We start from the raw sequence: 25,516 nt of genomic DNA, 5'->3' as shown, positions 1-25,516 counted from the left end.
ATATAAAAAAATATGTTTACTTTTTCTATTATTTGGTCTTTTTAGTTTACGAATTAAACTGCCAGTGGCATCAACACCTATACTGCTTATACTGTCTTTAATTTTGCAATACTGTTTGTATGCATAAAGCTGAGCAGGAGTATTATAAAATACATAAAAAGGCATTGAACCTATATCCTTAATCATCCCAATAAATTCTGGTTTTGTAGACAAATTTTCTATGGTCCTTATTATATCATGACCATCATGTAAACCTATGCCAAGCTCTTCATAAATATGTTCTTTTTTAGCTTGACGTAAAACAGGTAAATTAGGTAGAAAGTTTGGTTCACCATCACCGATATTCATATTTTCTCTAGCTATACGTTTCCTCCAACGAGATGGATTTTCTGTCATTAATTCTTTTTTCACTGTTTTGCGTCTTTCACCATTCAAAGGACGTTTAACTATGTCGTGTTTCTTTAATCTCGTATCACGTGTTTTCACTTGAATCTTTATTTCATTGTTATTGCTAGGTTCGTTTTCCATGTAACCAAAGAAAGAATTACCACAACTACGCAATTTACATTTGCCAAAAATTTGTAGGTAATATCTGGCTGATGTTCCTGTAGATATCTTTGAGCGCTTAAATATAAAAGCACATGGAATTTTAGTCACTTTAGCAAATTTGATTGCTATTATATTAGTCCAAATGGTAGGTTTGAGAAATTTTTCGTAATCTGAAAGTATCAGGGATCTTTGCATTCAATTATATAAATTTTATGGCAGGTTAATCAAGGAATATGTAAAGTGTACATAACAGATAAAATGGTCAATTGTTATCTCTCCTACATTTATATATTCAATATATTAAGATTCGATATCATAACAATATTATTGTAAGCTATACTTATTATTTAATAACTAAACCTTCGTAATATTATATATTGAAATGCTTATATATTTAATAATTAACCATAAATAATGTAAAGGAGACATAACATTAAACCATTTTACTTGCTATTTCACTTTTAAATCATTCTCCTATATAATGTTAATAAATAAAAATATACAGAATATTTCTATAACAAAAATATAAATTACCTTAAAAATATACATACCATTTGGCCTTATTTTGTTCCATTCATCCTGAGTAAAAATTATGGTAAATATTTGAGTATTTTCATCATCTGAATTACCTGTATCATGTAGACTGTTTGAAGATGAGCTCGATGAATTATTACTTACAACGCAGCTTAATGTATTTATTTGTTTATGTTTATCATTTGAATATAATCCTAGTTCTTCTCTGGCCATTGTCAAAATGTTTCGTCTATTTTGTCGTACATTTGTATATACAACGTCAAATGACCATTTGCGATCTAATTCATTACTTAAAGTTTTCCATATACTTGAACTATATGGAGGCAATTCATTTTTAAAATGAATTATGTATTTTTTTAAAACAGCGACAGCCTCATCCACCGTAACGAATGCTTTACGCGGCATTTTTTTAACCTAAGGAAATAAGAAAACACATGCATATTATTTATAAATAGCCTCTTCTTATTATAGACCATGATTATCTAATCAATAATTAATTTCATACGTACATTGTAAGTTGAAAGAATCACAGAAGATGAAAATACAGTGCAGACTAATATAGTTTTTATGGGCATACAGAAGAAACACAATCAAAATTTAAGAACCCCTACCTAGGCTACTTATACAATCTAACGGCCGTATGCATAGTCGTTCCTTAAGGACGTCCTTAGATTAAGGACTCCTTACTCCCTAGACAAGGAATGAGCCAATCACAATGGAAATAGCGACGGCCATATTAAAATCTCTCATTGTGATTGGTTGGTTGTTAATGCTGCAGTCTGCTCACTACTACTTTAATATACTTTATTGTACATATATATATAATTTTTTACTTCCTTATCTTAAGGAAGGTCTCGAGCTTCCTTAAGGGCCAGTCTTAGGCCGGGATTCATAAACAGAACTTGAGTTCAAGCTCACCTTGAAACCTATAAGGTGTGTTACGTAGACTATAGATTTTACCCGTCTTAAGCTTGAACTTGAGCTTAAGTTTCATTTATGAATCCCGGGGTTACAGTGCTGGGATTCTGTAACTTCCTAGCGACGAATGTCGGTATCGCTAACTACCGACAGTTATCGCTTGCGCTAACGAATGAGCGTTTGTGCTTCTGAATCTGAATGCACCCAATGGTTGCATTCAGTAGAGACAAATGTTGAGGGAGCGGTGTATATTATTGGCTATTACTCTTGATCCTATAATTTTATCCAATAGAAGTAGGAGTTTAAAAAGAATTACTCAACAATTCCGCAACTGTTGTCTCTACTGAATGCAACCAATGACATTTTCACAGTCTTAGGACGAACATAACCCTTAGAGCGGCATTAATAAGGTGCGCAGTAGCGTTCAATTTATATGTTCACGAACGCAACGCAAACTTAATGCGCATTAGACATAAAATATTAAAACCTATTATTTTGTAAAACCTAACTCCGTCAAACATTCCAATCTCATTATTTGTAACCGTCAAACGATTATCTATCGGTATATTAATCGTTCTTTAGATTTTAATAAAGAAATTTAAATTTTGGGGGCTAACTTTGTGCTTAAATTTGTATTGATTATATCTCTTTAAATAATTACCGTCAAACGCTGAAAATGAACTGTCAATGACCGTCAAACGATTGTCAAATGATTTGTATCAACAGAATTAAATAAATATAAACTCAAGGGGCTAACTTCATGGAGCTATAAAAGTGGCTAATCACACGCATAGGGGTATTTATCGTTGTGTGCATGCCCTCCCTGTTCAACTGTTTTTTTGGCAAAAATAGTCATTTCTGGCATCACTGATTACAGCCTAGCATAATTCAAAATGGCGGAGTTGGCAACGCTGACAATGACAGTATGTTGCACTTGTGTTGCACTCATATCAAAAATAAATAGATGTATATTTAATTGTAAAAAATACTATTATTTTTATACAGAAATTGTGATCAATTTCGTCGATAAAGCCTAAAAGGTATTATCTTTTTGTATAAGATTTATAAATTATTTTTCTATTCAGTATGTTTCTAACCTATATAGTTTTATTGATTATACCTTTGCTATATTAATATATATATATATATATATATATATATGTATTAATCTGTTTGATTCCAATAAAACTGATTTCTTCCTATTCAAAATAATAATAATTTTCTTAAAGTAACCTATATTTTCTATATGTTCAGATAATATAAATACTGATATCTATTTGTATATACATCTATATCAAGTCTTTATGTATTTATGAAATTCTTCACATTATGTGTGTCTAGAGCAGTACATTCTTCTTTTAGAATAAAAAATGTCTACCTCGTTGTCAAATGAAGTGCAATTGCGATATATGGTAGAATGGTTTCAAGAGTGGTCAGAAATGCAAAGAGGGGATTTTTTGGATATTTTGGTAGAACGGTATAGTTTTCCAGGTCTTGCAAATGGAATAGTATCAGGAATGGAAAATTTAGCCTGTAAAGAGCAGTCTAACAGACCACCCACACTTTTTCAGTGCCGTGTGAAACTTTTCCAAGAATGGAGCCACAATTGGTCTCAGCAAGAAAAAGACTTTTTATTACATTCTATAAAGAATATAGATCCAGAATTTGGAGTAAAATATGAACAAAGACTATCAGCACTATTAGAAGAAGAAAAAGTATCATGAATGCTAAAAACTACATGAAAGTCATTATTAATAAACTAATTTACTTTATATATATATATATTACTATTCGATATTTTCAATGTTCTGTAAATCAAATGTTCCTGAAAAAAAATATTTCACAGAAATGATTATTCATTTTCAATGGAGTCTGAAGTGATATTTAAGTTATCACTGTTAATTTTAATTTAATTCTGTTCCTAATTGGTTTTTACCTTAATTATATATAATTGTCTTTTGATCTCTGTGAAAGGTTAAAAGATTGAAAACTATTTTAGAACATTAAAATATTGAAAATTAAAATTACTTTTTTCCAAAACATCAACTATTACAATAATTATAAAAAAATTGTAACTATGTTTTCATTGATATTTTGAGAAAACGATCGTTTACATGAAAAGAAATACTAAATGGATCTTGAATATAAACTAATTTTAATTTATTTAGTATTTAGTATGTAATGTATCCCGACAATTATCATTCCACTTTTTGGTTCTATTTTCACAAATATTTCATTAATATCAGTCTTGTAATGCAGCATTAAGTATAATAATTGCAATATATGTACATCATACAAATAAATTTAATAAAATATTTTATTTTTGCTACATTAAATCACATATCTACAATAGATTGTAATTTTATTTAGATATTTAAAAGCTTTACTGTCGTTGAAATATAGAGCATACTGATTTTATGTTATGTGGAAAACCAAGAGAGTGCAGTGAATGTATTAATTTTTTGACGATTGCTCTAACCATTTGGTACATATAGTTTTTATAGCATTCTGACCTAGCCTATCAGACTCCTTCAGAATCTTTCGAATATCATGGGCTCTTGAATGTTTCACAGCAAGAAGATATGCAGCTTTTAGCTGCTTACTTTCTATATATGCACTTATCTAAAATTGGAATAATCATTTGAATATATTACAATACTCTTAAATAAATTATTCACTTACTTTTAATTCTATGTCTATGATTAATCTGACAAGAATATCTATGTTGTCTTTTGAATTGCTGCACGATTCTTGTAAACGTTGGAGTATCAGTTTCACACAGTGAATTAAAACATGATCTGATATTACATGAGAGTTAGGTGCTCCAGAACTGCGACAGCACTTTATTAATTGCTCTATCTCTGTAATATTATTTTTTAAAGCTAGAATATGTCCAGCTAAAGAGTAAACTTTCTGCACTCGTAGATTATAATCTTGAAATAGATAATTGGTTTATTTTCCACCTTCTTTTCACAATTGTATTACGCTAAAAAAATATATTACTTACCTTGCATTATTCTAAATGCTATTCCAAAGCCTTCTTCGACGTTGCGACCACATAAAATGGCTAAAACAGCAAGATGCGTTTTTTCCCTTTGATTTCCAAATAAGCTAGGCATAACTGAATCAACATTGCCGTCGTAATCCATCGAAGGGAATAAATTGAGTAATTGTTTTGGATCCCTGCCCTCTATTTCGGCATTCATTAAAAATTTAGCAACTTCCATTTGCCTGCATATCGTATTGATATGCTTATCGATCTCTGATGGTTCCATCTCCATTTTAAACGAAACTTGACTCCCGGAAGTAGAAACTACGCTTTTTCTCCTTTTTCTGCTCAAGTGTTCAATGTGTAGCTCCGACTCCAGATGCTTCTGTGCATTTATCAAAAAGTCTGCTCTAGAACACAAATCTGCATAAGAGTTTGCATTATTAATGTAAAAACGAATACATGTCATGGCTGCCCTTATATAATCTTGCATAAAGATTTGCAGTTGATATAGGCAATGAAAGTATTCCTTCTTCTCTAAATTATGACAAATGTACACCAAATACTTCTTCCATGCAATTAAACTTGGGTATTTGATTTTCATGATGTCATTTAATTTTTCCACTTTTCCATGCTTTAAACAATTCATATAAACACTATTGAAAAATATCTCAGGCTCAACATCGTTATCTAAAACATAAGTTAAGCACTTTTCGAATTCGTTGTGTTTCACGAAAAATTCCAAGACCGAGTTATAACTTCCAAACATTAATAAATAATATAGACTTTCTTGATAATAAATATTATTCCCTGATCCATTCGAACTCCTCACGAGCTCATTTATACTCAGGTTTTCAAGAATCTGCAAAATTTCAGTTAACAGAGGTGGATCTTTTACAGGACGATTTCTCAGAAGATCAGTCTTTTTCTGACTCGACATATCAACAGTTTGCTCTAATGCTTTCTTTGGTGAATTGGGTTCTTTGTTGCTTTCTTTGACACCAGATTCTTTAGGATAAGAGAGAATTACCCAGTCATCGGCACAATCGTATAGGACTTTATCAAGGCAAAACATAAATTTATTCCTAGCATGTTCCAAGTATCCAGCTTTTAAACAAGCATTGCCCCAAGCAGCCCAAACACCTTCTTGAGTGTCCAGACCAGATTTCGTGCTAACATTCAAAGCCAAAGACCATTGCTCTTTTTCAGTGAGAAGATCCCTTAATTTTCTCAGAACACGATCCTTCAAGTCGTTCTTTGGTATCAGAGTTAAACAATCGGAATGGACGAGGGTCATTATAAGATCTACTTGCGAAAGAAAACGATCGCAATGAGCGAGACCACTATTTAAACCTAATTTTGCACATTTTACTTTTGCTGCCACCAGTAAGGATCTAATCATCTTAATTATTAGTGCATGATCTATTTCTGGATTTATTACACCGTTATTTGGCTCCAAAAGAATTTTCATCTCGTCGCATCGGTCGTGCAGGAAACTGCAAGGAAAAACCATTAATAATTGTTATTACAAAAGAAGCTTTGCTGGAACGAAAATTATCACCTGGTATAAGCCTGGTGATCGGAGTGTAGATTCAAAATAGCCAAGCACAAGGATATGCTTGGCGCATATTCAAAAGAAAATTCATCACGAATTGTACGATTATGCGTTTGATCGTTTGTAAGCTTCCAATACTCAAAGTAATCGCTGGTCTGCGTCGTAGAAGTCTCTTGGCGTGATTGCGTTTGTCTTTTACAATCATCGCATACGCGTACAAGAACTGAGTCAGGGTAAGCAGATACTTGCATCCTGTGTTGTGAGCAAACTGCGCAAACTACGCGGCCACATCTTCGACAATGATGCCTTCTATTGAACATTGAAAATATCACCACGTTGCAGCAAGGACACTGGCGAACCTGCAAGAAATATTACATAATGATATTGTCCATCTGTATATACAAAAAAGGCATTATTAATTTGAAAAGTACTCTGTCATTGGGAATCCATTCATCTCGTGTGGGTGCTATTGCAGGCATTACAAATTCTCTGCCCTCATCCTCCAAAAATGATGGATGAGAGTCCCTTGAAATATTTTCGGAATCATCGCGTTTGACGGATACACGAAAATCTAAAGCTTTTTTAGCATAGAATCTAATTATTTTATCAAAACTCTCAATTAAGATATTCGTTTGCTGCAGTTTCTCACTATTGGTAGCTAAAATTTTTTGAATGCATTCAAACTTGCAATTCATCAACAGTTGTTCCAGCATCAGTAAAGGGAATTTTATCAAATGGATATACAAGCCTCTTTCTTTGTTCTCCAAGTGTCGCAGTATATCTATTCCTATTAAGGTTCTTCGATATTTCAAAGTGTGCACAGCTTTACCATGCTCCAATAAAAAATTGGTTACAAATTGCAAAGCATCGACGCACTCGATCTCATTTAAAATAGCTTTACAGAGTTTTATTGACTGATTTACAGGAAGTACTTGCAAAAGCTTTAACGATTCTTTGAAATCTTTGGATTTATTGTTTTTCAGTAGGCCAGTTAACAAATCTTGGGTATGGAGCGATTGCATTTCTAATGAAAATGTTTGACATTCGAGCCACTCCAAACATAATTTATATTGGTCAGCATTGATTAACGTTTTAATTACTTTAAGTGGCTCGCTGCTATCTGTGCAATATATAACGTCGTACCAAGTAGTGTCAACTTTGTTCGTATAATAAGGAAGTATTTTACGAAAAATGGTTATCTTGTGCAAAATCTCGCACATGCGAAGTTTGCAGTGAGCTGGAAGTTGATTGCTATTTTCGTGATGCAGCACATGCTGAAGAATATTTTCAGAGATATCCACTGGCCAATTATTAATATTATACAAGATAGTCCGTGCCAAAGTATGAATATTTTTAATTCCAAAAATATATTTCAAGATTAAAGCGGAAGGTTGATTTGGCTCGTCGGAAATCAAATGGACCAAGACTTGATCTCCGAGACACTGAATCTCGATATTTTTCAAAATAGCGTTATCTGACACTGCTTGTAATATTTCAAGGCAATAATGCCATTTCTTCTCTTTCACCAAATCGTTTAAATGATTCCATAGTTTGTCAATCTGCCCATTTTCTTGAGTCGCAGTGAGAGTTTTGTTATTGTTATAAAATATCTCAAGGGTTTCTATCCATTTTGAATTTAAAAGATTTTTGATGCAAGTGACACGTTCCAAATCATTGCAATTGTTATCCAATATTGTTGGATTTTCATTGTAAAATTTTTGTATTAAATAAGAAAATATCCAGCAGTGTCGTTCTAAATATTGCAATAAGTTTGGTCCTATTTCCTTAGGCTGAACAATTTGGAGTTGCTTTTCTAGCGTTGGTGTTACTTGCAAGTGTTTCACAATTTTGTTATTATACTTTAATTTTATCTCATACGAATATGTTGGAGACACATATTTTACAGCCTTCAAATGATCCTTTAAATAATCACTAATGGAAAATGCATTTTTGTCATTGGAATAAAATTCCTGATAATCTTTTACTACTGTGGGAAAATATATTATACCATCATCCACATTATTCGATAAATAATAATCCAGATAACTAGTCACAGATTTATTTAAATCATCATTCAATGTTTTAGGGTCATAAATAGAAATTACAGGCGTTTCACGAAATTCATTGATCATAGAAAATACGACTCTAGAATCGTGTATAAGATCTAAATCTTGCCAAGCTGGCTCATTTAACTCTTCAAATAGAGAAAACCATTTCGATTCCCAGGAAAGATCCCCCAGTAGTTTTCTTCTTAAAGAACTGAGTGTTACTAAACCCAAATCACCGACTACGTAACCGACCGTCATTGAGGAAATGGTATGCCTTAAATCATTCATTTCTTCAACATATACCCAAACAGCTAAAATGGTGTGTAAAAACATAACATTCCAAAGATTTAAGAAAAATGTTAGAGTCTCGTCCCCAACGGATAAAACGCTTAGATCTAAACTTGTTAAATGATAAGTTTTTTCTAATATTATCCGAACTTCCGTATTTTTCGCTATTTCTTTTACAAACGCAGTATTTAAAAGGGATCTTCCAGAGCTTGCGTGAGACAAAACTTGTAAAAGGTCTCTTAATATTTCCGCAATACACTGATTTGGCTCTGAACTAATATTTGCATTACTTGCTACAATATCAACATTATTTGTTTTATTAAGAATGACACAGGCTTCAATTTTATCATTGATAATTTTTCTACTGTCATGTGGACACTCGATATTCATGCAAACTGTTCTCAATACGCTGTAAGCCAAATTTATACCCAATTTCGCAGCTATATCTTCAAGTTCCTCAGGCTGAATGTGTAATTCAAATATTTGATATCCAAAATATATATGGAGAGGTACTTTTAGTAAAGAACACACTGTCGTATTTTTACCTGTAGTTGTTGGAACAATATCGTGCAACAATTGTAACTGAGTGATGATACTGTGCAAATAAAACTCTTCATAGCTTACGAATTTACTCATTTTTATTAATGATGCCAGCCCTAAACTGTATCCGTCAGATTCATCGTTAAACGACTTCTTTTCGCTGTATTTAAATTCTTTCAAACTGCTTAACATATCTGACCAAAAAACATTTTTTTCTTTAAACTCTTTCGGCTGTAATGGGGTTCTAGCATCACATAATATTCTAGCCATAGTTTCTTCTTTATTTTCGTGTAACAATAAATAGATTTTCGAGAAAAAATTGTCATGCTCGGTATCGTTAAAATGTTCGCATGACTTCAAGTAGTTCATAGCAACATCGCACAAATTACTGGAGGTCTCATAAGCTTGGCTTACAGTCATTGCCAAATCTAGTGCGCTTAGAGTCAAGAGTCCATTGTTATCTGTATTTAAGCCCAGAGATCGTAGTTGTGCTTCCTGAGTGGCAAGGAATGTTTCTAATTTACCCGTTTGTTTAATGGTTTGAAACCCTTCTTGTGCCACTAGCCTTATATTCTAAATCATAAAGATAGTTTATTAAATAACTTTATATTAAGTTTTAATAAAATTGTAAATCACACTAAAACTAGTAGCCGGAGCTAGCAGCCGCGCGCTCAAATTCAGAGCCGAATCAATGATGTGGCCTGGGTTCTTGCGGTACCGAAAACCGGCGAATTTGGTTTCGAAACGAAACCAAGATTTTCTAACAATCATTTTTTTGAAAAATAAGTATTAAACACTTTTGGTTTCCCTCGCCCCCTCCCCCTAGAAAAATCTTGATTAAGCATTTATTGGGGAAATCGTTAGATTTTTAACATTAACCTGCAGCTGAGAGGGAAAACCTATTAATTTTGTATTGAAACTTTTGATATATCTTTTCATAGGTCTTAATTTACAAAAAAAAAATATTTAAATTTTTCTAGGAGGTGGTACCAAAATTTCAATGTTTCTTTTTTAAATCAAGACCTTTGAAAAGATATATCTAAAGTTTCAATACAAAATTGATGGGCTTTCTCTCTTAGCTGCTAGTTAATATTAAAAATCGAATGTTTCCCTAATAAAAACTTAATAACAAATTTTCTAGGATAAGGAACCAAAATTTCAATATTTATTTCTCCAAACAATGATTGTTAGAAAACCCCTGTTTCGTTTCAAAACCAAATTTGCCGGTTTCAGTACCGAAAGAACCCAGGCTCCACCATCGATTCGGCCCTGGGTACCGATTCTTGAAACCATGACCCTAGATTTCGTATGCTTAACTCTACAGTTTCAAGAATCGGGCCCCTGATTATGAGTGTGAGGCTTCTAGTTCTGGCTACTAGTTTCAGTGTAATAAATCATAAAAATGAATTACCTCCAGCGTGGAATTAAAGGGCTTTTTAGAGTTTTTTACATTTTCTGAATTTAGAGGATTCCTTTTGATACTTCTACGATATATCTGTAATGCTTCAGATAGCTGCACTTCTTTAGCCAATTGCATACTTATTGCATCTGATCTCTGCAAAACAAAAAGTAAATATTCAATGGCTTTGTATTTTGTATTGGTTTTGTTAGCTGTAACCATCTTTACTGCAGCCTTCTCACAATATGCAGTTAAGTAAATTGATTCTAATTATGGAAAAACAAAATAATGTATGATAAGAATCTTTTAAGTAGGTAAATTTCCAAAATGACAATATATTTGAAATTATCTCTGATGATGATAATGTGGACAATGATGATAACGAAAATGAGATCATTCGGATGGAGGATTTAAAAGATTTGTCTATTTTTGTACAAAATGAAATAAAATACCAGCCACTGCATTCATATGTAAAAAGTTATAATCGACAAGCACAAGAGCACATCAATGAACCTCCTGTTGCTTACACACCTTTACCAGCTTTAAAAGAAAAGTTCCATTTTGAGGAAGATGTAAAACCTTATTTTACTGGATTTAAAAGAGACTTGGAAAAAGTACCTTGAATATGGTTCAAAGCTTATATCATATATATTATTAACTAATATTATCCTTAAAAATAATATTTTGAAATGTTATTAGTTTTTTAAGAAAAAGAAGAGAGGAGCTGCTAATAAAAACAAAAAAATCAGTAAATCGAAACGAGAAGACGACAAAGAGCCTTTTGTCACAAAGTCACCTACTAATTCAGACTTTTTTCAATTGATGAGACATGGAGACAGGCAAATTGACACAACTATAATATATATTAGCACTGAGATATCTGAAGAAAAAACAACATTTGTGATTGAGCAAAATACCATGAACGAATTTTATGATTATGAAGCTTTAAAAGCAGAATATGAGGAGCAGATTAAAAAAATAGTACAGCATAACAATACATTCAATTATACTGATAAAGATAAGCCAGAAGAGTCTCCAAAAGATGCTATTGCAAAATTAATCAACTTTACCAAACCCAAAAATTGCACGAAAGAGGAAATGACCCAGATTGGACTCCAAGCAATGCAGTGCTTAGTACAGGGTTATCAACATGTAAAAGATAAGACTACACTAAACAGAATGCTTTCTAGAACATGGGTAGTGCTACGAGTTTGGATATATATTTATTTGTCAATTGCCATACCCTGTTGGTGCCAGAAAGGTTTATCTGCTTATATATTTTAGGATTATAAGAAGATTACGTGAATATATATATATATTTTATTTTATTTACAGGGTGGTGCTGTTGCTGTTTTCGGTGTGATATATGCTTTCCCAAAAAAAGAATCAACTTTGCGAAAAAATATTATACTAGCAATACTCCTGGCACATTAATTAAACAAAAAATTAATCAATTACCACAAAAAGTTAACTATAAGCCTACAGAATTCGAATATAAGGCTTATGAAAACTTAGAGACTGCTATAAGGAATCTATAATTAAGAGAATTCAATTAAATAACATACCTCTATTATTTCTCGAGCTTGCTTATAGTCACTTTTCCACAAACATTGTAAAACCAGATTCTCACCAGTTGCCAACATATAATTAATAAGGCACTCCTTTTCATTTATTAACTTTGAAACTCCTCCTACAGGGGATGAAGGATTTTTTACACGTTTTTTACGCTTGCCATAATTAACTACCATATCTTTTTCAGAATTATTTTCAGATTCTGTTTCTGTTTCTCTCAAGGCATTAATAATTTCTCGATAAAAAAACGAGTTATCCATAGACCGAGGAGAAAGCACAGATTTCTCGTGAACAAAAAATTGTGATTTCTCCTGTTCTGCATCACAAATGTTATCAGGAATACCAATTTTTGCAACAAAATTTACATTTGTAAATAATTCTAATCTTTTTTTAGCATCTCTTAATACTTCTTTAAGAAACAAAATACTTTCTTTAATTTCATTTGATTCACAACAATTAGTTTCCAAATTTTCATTTTCAGCTATTAGCAAAGACGTATATAAATAATACAGTGTTTCCCTTATAGCATATTTATTACAAACAAAGCCTGTACTTGATTTTCCTCTAGGCTTTTTTTCCAATTTCATCTTTTCCTTACAAATTGTTAATTCTGGATACTCTTCCTCTTCGGATATACTACCTGCATTGGTAAAGTCTTCATGTTGAATAAATAATAAAGAGAAGATATTTTTTATTGTGTCTAATCTCAAATTTAGAGGAAATAGTTTATTTAAAATAGACAGCATTTCGGAATAGAAGTTAGTAATAACTTTATGCTCAATATTATAAGAAACAGATAATTGAATTCCTTTTAAAGCACACAATATACAATAATATGCCTGAAAAATTAATTTAGAGTCTCTAAATTCTTCCAATAAATTAACTATTATATTGTAATCTTGATTATGCAGATTAATCGTCATACTCAACACCATTAATGGAGTAGAATGTTGTAGAGCAGATAAGATAGAGCTAACAGACATTTTTGAGCTACTGTTGGTATCCATATTTCTATTAGTATCTTCTTCCAAATGATTTGTTCTAACCCAGTCAATAATTTTAATATAATTAATCAAAAGATTTTTTAATCTTCTCAATACAGTATCTTTGCTCCCATTTATATTCTGCAATAAAAATTGAAGACACTGACAAATGGAGAAATCAGATAGAGATGTATTTGAATTATTTTCTTGGTTAGAACACTGATTAAAAACTTGAAGCAACAAAACTGGCCAAAAATACTTTAATGTAGAACACATCATTATATGCAACACTTTTTCATATTCCACATTTCTTGTAAATGTACTGCATAGGTCCTATAAAAATATTTATCCTTATTTTACTATGCATTACCAATTGCATTACTATAAGTGATTAATATCTACATACCAAGATATCTATTATCCAGTGAGATTTTTGTGTAATCATTCTTGTTATTAATTCCTTTCCACACAAAGAAAATTTATTCTCTTCAAATTTAAATAATACTTTGCTGATTTGATCAGCTTTTTGTAGAGTATTAGTGGATGTGTTTCTAATAATTAGATTATCCAAAAATTTATACCATTTATGCAAAAATTCCAAACTTTTTCTAGAATATAATGCTAATTCAATATCTTCATGATTATATGTGTTTGCTAATATAGGAAATAACCAATTAAAAAATCTAATTTCTTCTGTATCCGCAATATCCATTTTTGATAAAATGCTTAAAGTAACTCCTAAGTAATTTGTATTAAATCGCTCTAATAATTGTTCATATTTTACTAGATATTCTTGCAATATACAAAAATATATATTTGGTAATTTACAATTTATTTTATTTAAAGAATGAAGTCTGTTTATAATCCAACAAATTAATGCTGGATCTGTTTGTAAATTATTATGTAGAAGCATAAAAGTTGGTTGTGATATAGCATCATAACGATATTCTTTAAGGGCATTCGAATATAAATTAATTAACTCCTAAAAATCAATTATATTAAGCAATCAATTATATTTAGAAGAATTAAAATACCAAAGATGTGAATTACCTGTTTATCTTCATTCAAATCATATATTTCCAGCAATTGTATTGCATTTGTAAATAAAATATGATCTAGCATAGTATTAACATTATTGGTCATCTCTTGAAATTCTTTAGGAAATATGTTTGAGAATAATTGATAAGCAAGAAATGTATGCGGATTCTCATTTTTCACATCACTGCTAGAGCATTGGTTGATGATGTGGTCAATGGGTATTTATAATGATAAAGAATGATATTTAGATTGGTATAATTACTTACATTGTTGACTTTATTTTTGTTTCCAGTTCACTAAAATTCTTTTTTATTTCTTTGTTAAAGGAGGTTGCTTTATTAAAATTTCGATAAATAATTAAAGCTGTATACCATAACCTTGAAGAAATATATTTTTCCAAATCCAAAACATTATCCATCTGTTGTGACATTTTTCGAGCACTACTTAATAAACCATAAACAACCACTTGTTCTCCTGTTGTAAATATCTGAGTTTAAATTAGTCACTTTTATCTACTATTAGCGATCTCTCTATTATTGTATTTACATACTTTTATAAAACTACAGGAGTTGAGTTCGGAATTAAACTCTTTTCACTCCGACGGAGCTTTCCCTAGAATTCCCTATTCACTCCGTCTAGTAATTCTGTGTCCGGGAGCAAGTTAGAGAGTGAATAGGGAATATGGAAGAGCTGTGATGTGATAGCAGAGATGAAACGGGAGATTGCTCATGCGAGGTCCCGAGGCAATCCCTACCGGTAGGCGGCGCTGGTGTTGGCAAACGCGTGTCTCAGGTCCATCTAACCCCTAACGCCATCTATCGGAAGAGACCACGAAGCACGAGCGTTAAGCTTAGAATAGGGTAAAACATATATGCATTGTTGCCAGAAAGCGGAATAAAGAGAGAGCGGAGATATTTTCTCGGACCTCTCTGTCTTTCTCGCTGTTAGCTTCTAGCAGAAGAGTCGAGGCAAAATCTTTCCGTTTCGCTTTGCCGAAAATCTACCAATATTCGATGTCATTTATATTTGCAGGCCAATGCCTTTATACATGATTTTTTCAGCATATTTATTTATCAGCATTGACTTATTTAAATCAATAATAAATTAAGGAAATGCGTATTTGATATATAATAATTATTTTAACTATAATTTCATCGTTATATTTCGCCTATTTCCGTAAAATCTGCATTTCTTTAGTTTATTATTGATTATTGTAAGTCAATGGCAATTTAAAAAAATTTAATCTTAAAAAAAAAAGAAAAGTACCGATCAGGAATCGAACCCGGACCCACGAATCGCCACGCGATTACCTTACCTCTTAGACCACGAGGCTTCTTCAGTGCACCGTAAACAGATAGTCTTTTTAAGGGCTTGAAATCTTCTATTGAACCATATAAATAAACGAAGAACCGACATCTTTATTCATTATTATTCTATCATAATGGTACACAAATTAAAGAATAATTATATAATGTAGATTTTCAAAAGCTTTTCCAATAACCAAGAACGGAAACTGCGAGCGTTGATTATTTATCTTCGTTCTTGGCTATTGGAAAAGCTTTTGAAAACTATTCAAAATATAATTATTCCTTAATTTGTGTACCATTATGACAGAATAATAATGAATAAAGCTGTCGGTTGCTCGTTTATTTATATGGTTTAAAAGAAGATTTCAAGCCCTTAAAAAGACTATCTGTTTACGGTGCACTGAAGAAGCCTCGTGGTCTAGGCGGTAAGGTAATAGCGTGGCGATTTGTGGGTCCGGGTTCGATTCCTGAACGGTACTTTTCTTTTTTTTTTTAAGATTAAATTTTTTTTAATGGCCATTGACTTACAATAATCAATAATAAACTAAAGAAATTCAGATTTTACGGAAATAAGCGAAATATAACGATGAAATTATAGTTAAAATAATTATTATATATCAAATACGCATTTCCTTAATTTATTATTGATTTAAATAAATCAATGCTGATAAATAAATATGCTGAAAAAATCATGTATAAAGGCATTGGCCTGCAAATATAAATGACATCGAATATTGGTAGATTTTCGGCAAAGCGAAACGGAAAGATTTTGCCTCGACTCTTCTGCTAGAAGCTAACAGCGAGAAAGACAGAGAGGTCCGAGAAAATATCTCCGCTCTCTCTTTATTCCGCTTTCTGGCAACAATGCATATATGTTTTACCCTATTCTAAGCTTAACGCTCGTGCTTCGTGGTCTCTTCCGATAGATGGCGTTAGGGGTTAGATGGACCTGAGACACGCGTTTGCCAACACCAGCGCCGCCTACCGGTAGGGATTGCCTCGGGACCTCGCATGAGCAATCTCCCGTTTCATCTCTGGTGATAGCTAATTGCTATTCTATCCCCACTTCTAAAAGGAAAATAGGAGTAAGGATAAATAAGAAATATTGGCACTAATTGGGAGCTCCGTCTGACTAGTTTAAGCGGGAAAGAAGCAAAATTGACAAATGTTGTTTTCATTATTTTGGAATTAAATTTCAAACGTTTGTTTATATAAATCTAAGGGCCTGATAAAGTAAGTGAAATAAAATTTAAAATAATACAATATCGTGTATAGTTAAAAAATTAATCTTTTATTTCTTTTTAACAATTGTTATGAATAATGAATATAGTTCGTGTAGACTCTACCAATTTTAATTTAATTTATTTTGATAACTGTCTTCTTTCAATTAATTGCAATAATTTAGTAGTACAGCAAAAATGAAAAATTCCAGTAGCAACTTTATCTCTCCATATATTTTTAATATAATTTTATAAACTACTCACTACTTTTTTCTTGCAGTAGGACATCCATTTTTATTTTATCAAAATAAATTAAATTAAAATTGGTAGAGTCTACACGAACTAAATTCATTATTCATAACAACTGTTAAAAAGAAATAAAAGATTAATTTTTTAACTATACACGATATTGTATTATTTTAAATTTTATTTCACTTACTTTATCAGGCCCTTAGATTTATATAAACAAACGTTTGAAATTTAATTCCAAAATAATGAAAACAACATTTGTCAATTTTGCTTCTTTCCCGCTTAAACTAGTCAGACGGAGCTCCCAATTAGTGCCAATATTTCTTATTTATCCTTACTCCTATTTTCCTTTTAGAAGTGGGGATAGAATAGCAATTAGCTATCACAGCTCTTCCATATTCCCTATTCACTCTCTGGATGTTTACGTTCAGTGATCTGATCCGGGTTAGGGTTTACTACAGTCGCAGTAATACAACTTTCGAAAAAAACCCTAGATTAACCCGGATTAGGTGAGGAGGCTTCCGCGTGTGGATCTGATCGGGTCTGGGTTAAAGGGGTTAAGGTAGGACGTATTCCGACGTGATTGAAGTGTCAAAAACGGACAAGTGACCAATAGCAATAGGTTTTACCAACAAGTTAAAGGATTTCCATTTATTTGAACACTGCTTGCCATTAACTAAATATCCTTTTTTACCTAATTCTGCAGCAATTACCTCCCATAATTTTTTTTGACCAATATTTTTATTTTGTATTATATTTTTATTTTTCCTTATATGTTCCAACAACAATTTTGTGCTTCCAATTGTCCAGGAATATTTATTCAGATCTGTCAAAAAAAAGAAAGTATTAATTAAAATATTTCCTTTTAATAAAGTCTAATGAAATTAAGATTTAATAATTAATGCAAATACACTTTTTCACTCCAATGTTTTGGGTTGTGCAGGAATTTAAAGTATAATTAATAAAACTGAATACTTTACTATTTTAGTATTCTGTACTACATTTAAACTTTACATACCTACATATCTATTGTGAGCGTAGTACTGATCCATCTTTATTTCTGAAAAAATTTAGTAATTAATTGCAAATATACAGAAAATTTATTGCCATTTAAATACAATAAAAATAAGATTAAGGTTATCATTTTAAATATAATTTAATTCTTCTTAATTTTTTATTTTTACCTGATGAAATTAAAAAACTACGTGATAAAATGTTAATAATAAAAGTTTATAACTAAGTTTACCTTTATTTGCTTATTGAAATTTTACCAATGCTGTTTTGAATTTCGATCACGTCTGAGTACGTCCTACCTTAATTCCCTTTAACCCGGATCCGATCAGATCCACTCGCGGAAGCCTCCTCACTAGACTCGGATCCATCTAGAGTTTTTTCAAAAGTTGCAGCTCTGAAACTGGGTCTAACCCTAACCCGCATCAGATCAGTGAACGTAAGCATCCTCTAACTTGCTCCCGGACACAGAATTACTAGACGGAGTGAATAGGGAATTCTAGGGAAAGCTCCGTTGGAGTGAAAAGAGTTTAATTCCGAACTCAACTCCTGGAGGTTCTCTAACGGCGGCATATAGGAGATTCGTGTTAGTTGACTATAGCGCTCAGGATGATGGCTTCTGAGAACGCTGATTGGTCAATATTATGTAGTGCCAACATGAAATGGTCCGTTACCAATAGATGAATAAGAAAAATGAGACCCATCTGCCATTTTGGAGTGGAGAAGTTTTTACATGCTAGTTGTAGCAGAAAGAGGTGTGAAATGGAAAAATGTCAAATAGTGAAATTACTAAAGTAAAAATGGAAAATAATGAATGGAAAGTAAGAATATTCGAACTTTCCATTCATTATTTTCCATTTTTACTTTAGTAATCTCACTATTTGACATTTTTCCATTTCACACCTCTTTCTGCTACAACTAGCATTAAAAACTTCTCCACTCCAAAATGGCGGATGGGTCTCATTTTTCTTATTCATCTATTGGTAACGGACCATTTCATGTTGGCACTACATGATATTGACCAATCAGCGCTCTCAGATACCATCATCCTGAGCGCTATAGTCAACTAACACGAATCTCCTATACAGGGTGTAACGAAACGACCGCCTTTTCTCGTAACTGGAGGTTCGGGGTGACCATCCAAATGCACGTGTAAAATTTGGTTCGAATCGTTCAAGGGGTTTAAAAGTTATTTCCATTTAAAACTCACCCTTTTTCGGTCCTTTTCGAACGACTTTAACTGTGCATAATAAAGTGGAGAAAGTGAAAAAACAATTGACGAACACGTCACTAGAATGTAAAAATTATCGATCGCGCGCGATAATACATTTGCTATTTATTTCATTAATTTGGCTATTAGATTAATTTTAAAAATAGCAAAATCCTTTTCATTACAATTCCAAATCAATTCAATACAAGTATCATTGACTGAATTGATGGAAAGAGGGAGAAGATAGAATGAAAAGGAAAGTATCAAAAGCTAAGATGTCACGCGACTGCACTGATAATTTAATAGGAAACACATCAAGGCATTTTCTTTCTTCAAACGAAGGTAAAAAGAATTATTTAAAATCAATTCATTGATGATAGAAAAAATTAAACTTACCCATTATTGTTCTCCAAGTTCCTTTACACCGAAGTTTTTGAAAAAGCTTCAAACTGGCTCCTCGATGATTTCCAGAATGCACACTTTCATTGATTTTGCATTTAAGAACTCGCGAATTTAAGCAAATTAGGTGTTAACCTACGTTTCTTCAAAACACCGGTTAATTTGACACTTTTTGAACTGTTTGAAGTAGGCTGAAAAGAGAGACACAGAGAGATAGAATAATCAATAATTCGTTTCGACCACTCTTAATCACCCTACTTCAAACAGTTCAAAAGTGTCAAATTCTCCAGTGTTTTGAAGAAACGTAGGTTAATACCTAATTTGTTTAAATTCACAAGTGTTTAAATGCAAAATCAGTGATAGTGTGCTTTCTGGAAATCATCGAGGAGCCAGTTTGAAGCTTTTTCAAAAACTTCGATTTAAAGGAACTTGCAGAACATTTAATGGGTGAGTTTAGTTTTCTCCTTCATCAATGTATTGATTTTGAATCATTCCCTTTAGCTTCGTTAGTAGAAAGAGAATGCCCTCATGCATTATCTATTAAGTTATCATTGCGCTCGCGCGATATCTTAGCTTTTGATACTTTCCTTTACATTGCGTCAACTCGCTCTTTCCATCAAATCAGTCAATGATGCTTGTACTGAATTGAATTGGAATTGTAATGTAAAGGATTTTGTTATTTTTAAAATTAATCTAATAGCCAGATTAAAGAAATAAATAGCAAAAGTATTACCACACGCGATCGATAATTTTTACATTCTAGCTGGGTGCTCATCAATTGTTTTTCACTTTCTCCACTTTCCATTATGCAGTTAAAGTCGTTCGAAAAGGACTGAAAAAGGGTGATTTTTAAATAGAAATAACTTTTAAACCTCTTGAACGATTCGAACGAAATTTTACACGTGCACTCAGTTTGTCACCCCGAACCTCCAATTACGAGAAAAGGCGGTCGTTTCGTTACACCCTGTATGCCGCCGTTAGAAAAACGCCCTGTATATACAGCTTACTCTTTACAATTTTACAAAGTATATTAACTTTGGCAGAAATAATATCATTGCACTGACTTCAAACTTGATACGATCATTTTTTTGCAGTGGACACATTCCTATAGAGCACTAAGCAGAACTTGACTGCCAGTTTGCAACACCTTGCGATACCTATAAAACACAGACTATTACACTTTCTCAATGGAAATCTGAAGAAGTAATAGCATAAAGTTAAATATAATCTGCATCTTTTCATAGAACTGATAGAAATGTATATTGATAATAAGCTGTCACATATGTCCTTGATTTGGTAATAAAATGGTTTGACAAAAATTTTGTACCTTTTTCTTTTTACAAGACGATATATTTCTGGAACATAAAATAGTCTTCTAAAAAGTTTTTGAACTCCTCAAGTCACCTCAAATAAATTTATCCTCGTCAATCGATAGGTGAACAAAGTTCCATGGTACAGCTTCATTAAAGATTACAAGCATTAAATGAAAATGATCCATATCAGCACTCATAAATATTTATTTGGTCGGTACGCATATCACAGAAAACTATTTTCGCAGAAAAACGCTAATTTCAGATCGGGTAAATTGAATCGCAGAAATAGTCGTAACGCCATGCCGGTATTTTGCGTACTCAAGATTGAAGAAAGCTTAAATGGAGTATAAAAATATTTAACAGGAGGAGAAGAGGTAAATGGCACAAAAATAAGTTGTAACGTTTTCCAACATATATTTTGCTACTTATAGATTGTTCCATCTTTACGTGCAAGATTTTCCAGCAACATGAAATATAGGACTGTAATCTAGCTGAAACAATGTTCAAAGATGTCCCAGCTTCATTGGATAAAAACAGTTATAAGAGCTCCTTTGTGTGTTTTTTTTTATAAACTAATTTTAAGAATAAGAAACACTGTCTTTATGTATAATTGAAAGAAGCATTTGAACTTAAGCGAGTAAAACTTAAAATTAGATGAGATACTCTTAGCAGAGTGAGTTTTCTTTCACCCTCCTCCATTTTTCTAACATCTTTAAAATGAACCAGGACACATTTTTAAATTGCCGAGGGCCATCATTCCGCAAAATTAACTAATTTTTTAAATAATGCGAGCGAATTAATCTTCCTGATTTCTGAAAGCTTGTTGGATTTCTTCGTGACGTTGATAGAAGTCTGATCAAACCTTTGCTTCAACGTCTTTTACAGGCTCCTAAGAGAGATAGATCGTTAGATATGAATACGATAGGCAGTAATGTGAAAATAGTTGTAATAAATTTATCTTAAACTTCATAGAGCTAAGTTGATAGAGAATGTTTACCATGCCATCCCAAATAACGTTCCACGTAATTTTATTATTGTCTGACTGAGCTGTCGAATGTACGGCTTGCCTAGCCATATCGTAAAAAGCGATCATATTTCGCAACATCCCCACGGTTTTGTAAAATGGAGAGAGACGATCATATATCGTGTAGCTAGAGAGAAAAAAGAAAATGGAATTACAGAGATAAACATTCATAATTTGCACGTTATTCACTCGAATCGTCGCAATTACCTGCTTTGTTACAAAAAGTCGTCTTTTAATAGCTTAGCAACTTTCAGGGTTATTTTGTCTCTTTAAGCTACAGAAGCTTTCCCAACCAATTGCACGATTTTAGTCAAATCTTATTCTCCCTGAAGAATCTCATAAACTTTTCTTGTCAGTAGGACAAATTCAGAGAAATTCTTGTCGTAGAAATTGTTCAAGGCTCTTAAATATTTACTGCAGAAGATAGCATCCCCTGCTTTGCCAATATGATCTTGTGAATAATTTCAATCAAATCAACACCATTGATGTAGCTGCAACTTTTAACATTTTATAAGTTGAATTCCCAAGATGTGTAGTATTGGACAAGCAAGGCACACATTAACACCCTTTGGGATATAAATGGAGGTAATGAGCTCATTGATGTCTCTGAGTGGATGCTGAATACCATTAAAAAGTTGCCAAGAATTTCAGGCTGCAATTCAACAGACAAGGGTTTTCCTGTTCTGAGTAGTAGATCTCGTACAGTCACATCACTGATTTCCTTGTAAATCTATAATAAGTAAATAAGTATTTACATAGGTTATGAGTTTTTAAAAGAGACTATAACTCATAATAACCAGAATATAGTATTTCCAAAATGGTAGCTGTATCACCTAATTAAACAATTCCTCCTATTAATTCATGATAACCTACTCGTATACTAGCTCGTACAAAGCTGAACCAGACATCTTTTCTACTTGTAATGGATTCTTCTACCACGATGGGCTGATCGTGATAGTTATCTTCCTATGACCTTCGGCCGTCCTTACATTCGGTACTTTCAGGGCGCCAGTTGGTCGTGTGGGTGACCAACAACCCAGCGTTAACCTAGGGGTCTTACCCCGCCATACCAATCGTATGCATTTTCCAATGGGCTATTTGGTAGTGCATAGAGGACGGTACGGAAGCCTGGTTTGCTCAGTGTGCTAGGTCGTGGAGAGAGGGGAGGGTCCCTTACAGTTAGCCCGAACCTCGCGACAATAGACACACTCTCCCACCCACCCACTCACACATGTGAGGGGAGGTGAGGAGACGAGAACATTATCGAGATCTTTTCTCATAGGGGACTGTCAGGGTGGTGCATCCCCGCAATGCCCAAGTCCGCGGTGCCATGCGCGTTGCCATGGACTTAGCGGCGGCACCCGGCATGCAGCAGAAACCCACCATACCTGCACAGGTCCCTTATGCATCGATAGCATACAGTGTGTTCGTTGCGTAGGGAGCAAGCTCACCTCACGCACACGGACACACTCATCGGTGAGCCGGTGTGGTGTACGTCCGCCTTGCGCGACGTCCCAGGCCCGACTCACTCTCTTATTTCCCCCTCCTCAGGGGACTAAAGAATTCGCCTTTCGCAGGAGTCCCTGTGCCCACTTCTCCTCGTCTCAAGCCACCAAGTTATTTGGCACAGCCCTGCCTTGCTCGCTTGGTCGGCTTGGACTTTTAAGTGGAGCGCCGGTCTTTTCATCCGGTCTTCTGACGGTCTACAGGGATGTTCCTAGACGGTACTTCCTGTCCACTCGGAAACCTATGCACCGAGTCTGTAATGTAGGGTTTGAAATAACCACTACTAGTCGTTAGCTTCTCTTTAATTTCTTTATTAAATCCGGTATCTTGATACGTAACGAGAGAACCTCGTTACATACCCCCTTCCGTAACGGAGGTTTCGACCCGAAACCGATACTTTCGAGCCTAGTTCGCTCTATCCTTGTTAAGGGTCTACTTTTGGCGGTATTTCTGGCTTGTAAGGCTTGATATATGTCAACTGTTGATATTTTTCCAACCATTTTGCCTGCCAGATCTGACAGTTCAACCACTGTCTGCGATAACTTTTTAGTAATCATGAACGGTCCGGTGAATGGTTTATTCAACGCGGCCGATATATGCTTTGCTGCATTCGATAGCTGTCGGTTTCGAATTAGAACTAATTCGCCAACCTCGTATTGCTTTTCACGACGGCGTAAGTTGTAAGGCTTAGCCTGTCGTTCGTGAGCTTCGTCGAGAGCATGCTTGAAAACCAACCTTGAGGTTTCTAAGCGTTTCATTCTCGCTAGCCACTGTTCGGTAGGCTGCGGAATGATATCGGTATCGCCTACTAATTCACGCTTCATCGACCTTGCTGCTTCTGGTTCTCTCCCAAAATTCGCAAAAGCCGGTGTAGCTTGCAATGAATTATGGTGGGCCGTATTGAATGCAAATTGGAACGCGCTCAAGTGACGATCCCATTCTCGATGATCAGAATCGAGAAAGGCCCGTATCATCATTTTCAGGCTTCTATTAACCCTTTCTGTTGGGTTTGCCTGAGGATGGTAAGGAGGTGTTGTCGTTTGCCTCATACCCGTTAGTTGTAACAAAGCGTTTATATCTTTGTTAACAAACTCAGTACCGTTGTCGGTCACTAAGGGTGAGATTCACCAAGTCCGGCTTGGGGCTAGCCGGGCTAAACTCATACAGCTCATGTAACGGTAACTATACTACTTTAGCCCGAAAGTATACCATATTAGCCCGGCTAGCCTTCAAGCAGGACTTGGTGAATCTCACCCTAACGGCCGTATTCATAGTCGGTCCTTAACGGCCGTATTCATAGTCGGTCCTTAAGGAGCTCCTTAGGGTGCGTTCCAAGTCCTGCTTACAGCGCTGAAAGCGATTAAGAAATCGTTTCGATTCAACTGAAGCGCGCTTTGAAAGCGCTTTAACAGCGCTTAGATTTCCCTAGATTATATTAACATTTTAATTTCCTTGGCTCTCTTTGATCGCTTCAATAGCTAAAACTGGATTTAAGTATAGTTGCGTCAGAAAAAGACATGTCTTCTGCAATTGAAAAGCAACTCAAGCATTTTGTTTTCTTCAGAATTCTATTAACCTTTTCTCTACTTCTGCTGTCATTCAACGCAGCAATTACTTTAACTTCGATCTCAGGTAGTTAATGCGGAATGCGTTCTGTTATTGCTGATACATTTTTTCACTTTTTTTGATAGCGGTTAATAATAGAACACGGCCATTTACTAAATTGATTATTTATTACGTTTAATTGTTTAAAAATTGTGATATTATTGTACTTATTATATCCTATATTACAAATGGAAATGTATAATATGCATGACGAAGAGGAGGACATATACGATGATGCACCTATTTTAGATTATTTAAT

The 25,516-nt window shown here is 33.5% G+C and overlaps 2 protein-coding genes across 5 annotated transcripts; one reads left to right on the top strand and one right to left on the bottom strand.

The window, feature by feature from the left end:
* Positions 1-3,722: 3,722 nt before the first annotated feature.
* Sptz (Spastizin) lies at positions 3,723-15,051 on the bottom strand. Of its 4 annotated transcripts, XM_066729298.1 has the most exons (11): positions 14,680-15,051; positions 14,426-14,600; positions 13,782-14,357; positions 13,325-13,708; positions 12,386-13,231; positions 10,833-10,976; positions 6,977-9,994; positions 6,552-6,904; positions 5,009-6,486; positions 4,684-4,934; positions 3,723-4,623 (listed from the first exon to the last, which is right to left on the bottom strand). In XM_066729298.1, exons 1-11 carry the CDS (start codon positions 14,841-14,843, stop codon positions 4,456-4,458), a joined length of 7,557 nt encoding a protein of 2,518 aa, XP_066585395.1. In that variant the 5' UTR covers positions 14,844-15,051; the 3' UTR covers positions 3,723-4,455. The 4 variants fall into 4 exon arrangements, with proteins under 4 accessions (XP_066585395.1, XP_066585393.1, XP_066585394.1 ...); XM_066729296.1 differs by having other exon boundaries at positions 12,386-13,708; XM_066729297.1 differs by having other exon boundaries at positions 12,386-13,708; positions 14,426-14,597.
* Positions 11,222-12,372, top strand: LOC136775149 (uncharacterized). The gene is made up of 3 exons (XM_066729649.1): positions 11,222-11,434; positions 11,520-12,081; positions 12,156-12,372. Exons 1-3 carry the CDS (start codon positions 11,222-11,224, stop codon positions 12,356-12,358), a joined length of 978 nt encoding a protein of 325 aa, XP_066585746.1. The 3' UTR covers positions 12,359-12,372.
* Positions 15,052-25,516: the final 10,465 nt, after the last annotated feature.

This window comes from Prorops nasuta, unplaced genomic scaffold (genome assembly GCF_024137725.1).
Source record: "Prorops nasuta isolate Cenicafe-Biocafe unplaced genomic scaffold, Cenicafe_Pnas_1.2 PNAS00007, whole genome shotgun sequence".
In the NCBI taxonomy this organism is placed as follows: domain Eukaryota; kingdom Metazoa; phylum Arthropoda; class Insecta; order Hymenoptera; family Bethylidae; genus Prorops; species Prorops nasuta.
The sequence above is the reverse complement of the archived record's forward strand: the minus strand, read 5'-3'. Positions and strand labels throughout refer to the sequence as shown.

What these genes read in the sequence shown, in the direction of transcription:
- Sptz (XM_066729296.1), bottom strand. Translation starts at nt 14,843, where the DNA reads ATGTCACAACAGATGGATAATGTTTTGGATTTGGAAAAATATATTTCT. An exon ending in ACTGGATAATAGATATCTTG is followed by an intron (nt 13,709 to 13,781) that starts GTATGTAGATAT and finishes ATATTTTTATAG; the next exon opens with GACCTATGCAGTACATTTAC. An exon ending in AATGGATTCCCAATGACAGA is followed by an intron (nt 6,905 to 6,976) that starts GTACTTTTCAAA and finishes TATTTCTTGCAG; the next exon opens with GTTCGCCAGTGTCCTTGCTG.
- LOC136775149 (XM_066729649.1), top strand. Translation starts at nt 11,222, where the DNA reads ATGGAGGATTTAAAAGATTTGTCTATTTTTGTACAAAATGAAATAAAA. An exon ending in TTAAAAGAGACTTGGAAAAA is followed by an intron (nt 11,435 to 11,519) that starts GTACCTTGAATA and finishes AAATGTTATTAG; the next exon opens with TTTTTTAAGAAAAAGAAGAG. An exon ending in ACCCTGTTGGTGCCAGAAAG is followed by an intron (nt 12,082 to 12,155) that starts GTTTATCTGCTT and finishes TTTTATTTACAG; the next exon opens with GGTGGTGCTGTTGCTGTTTT.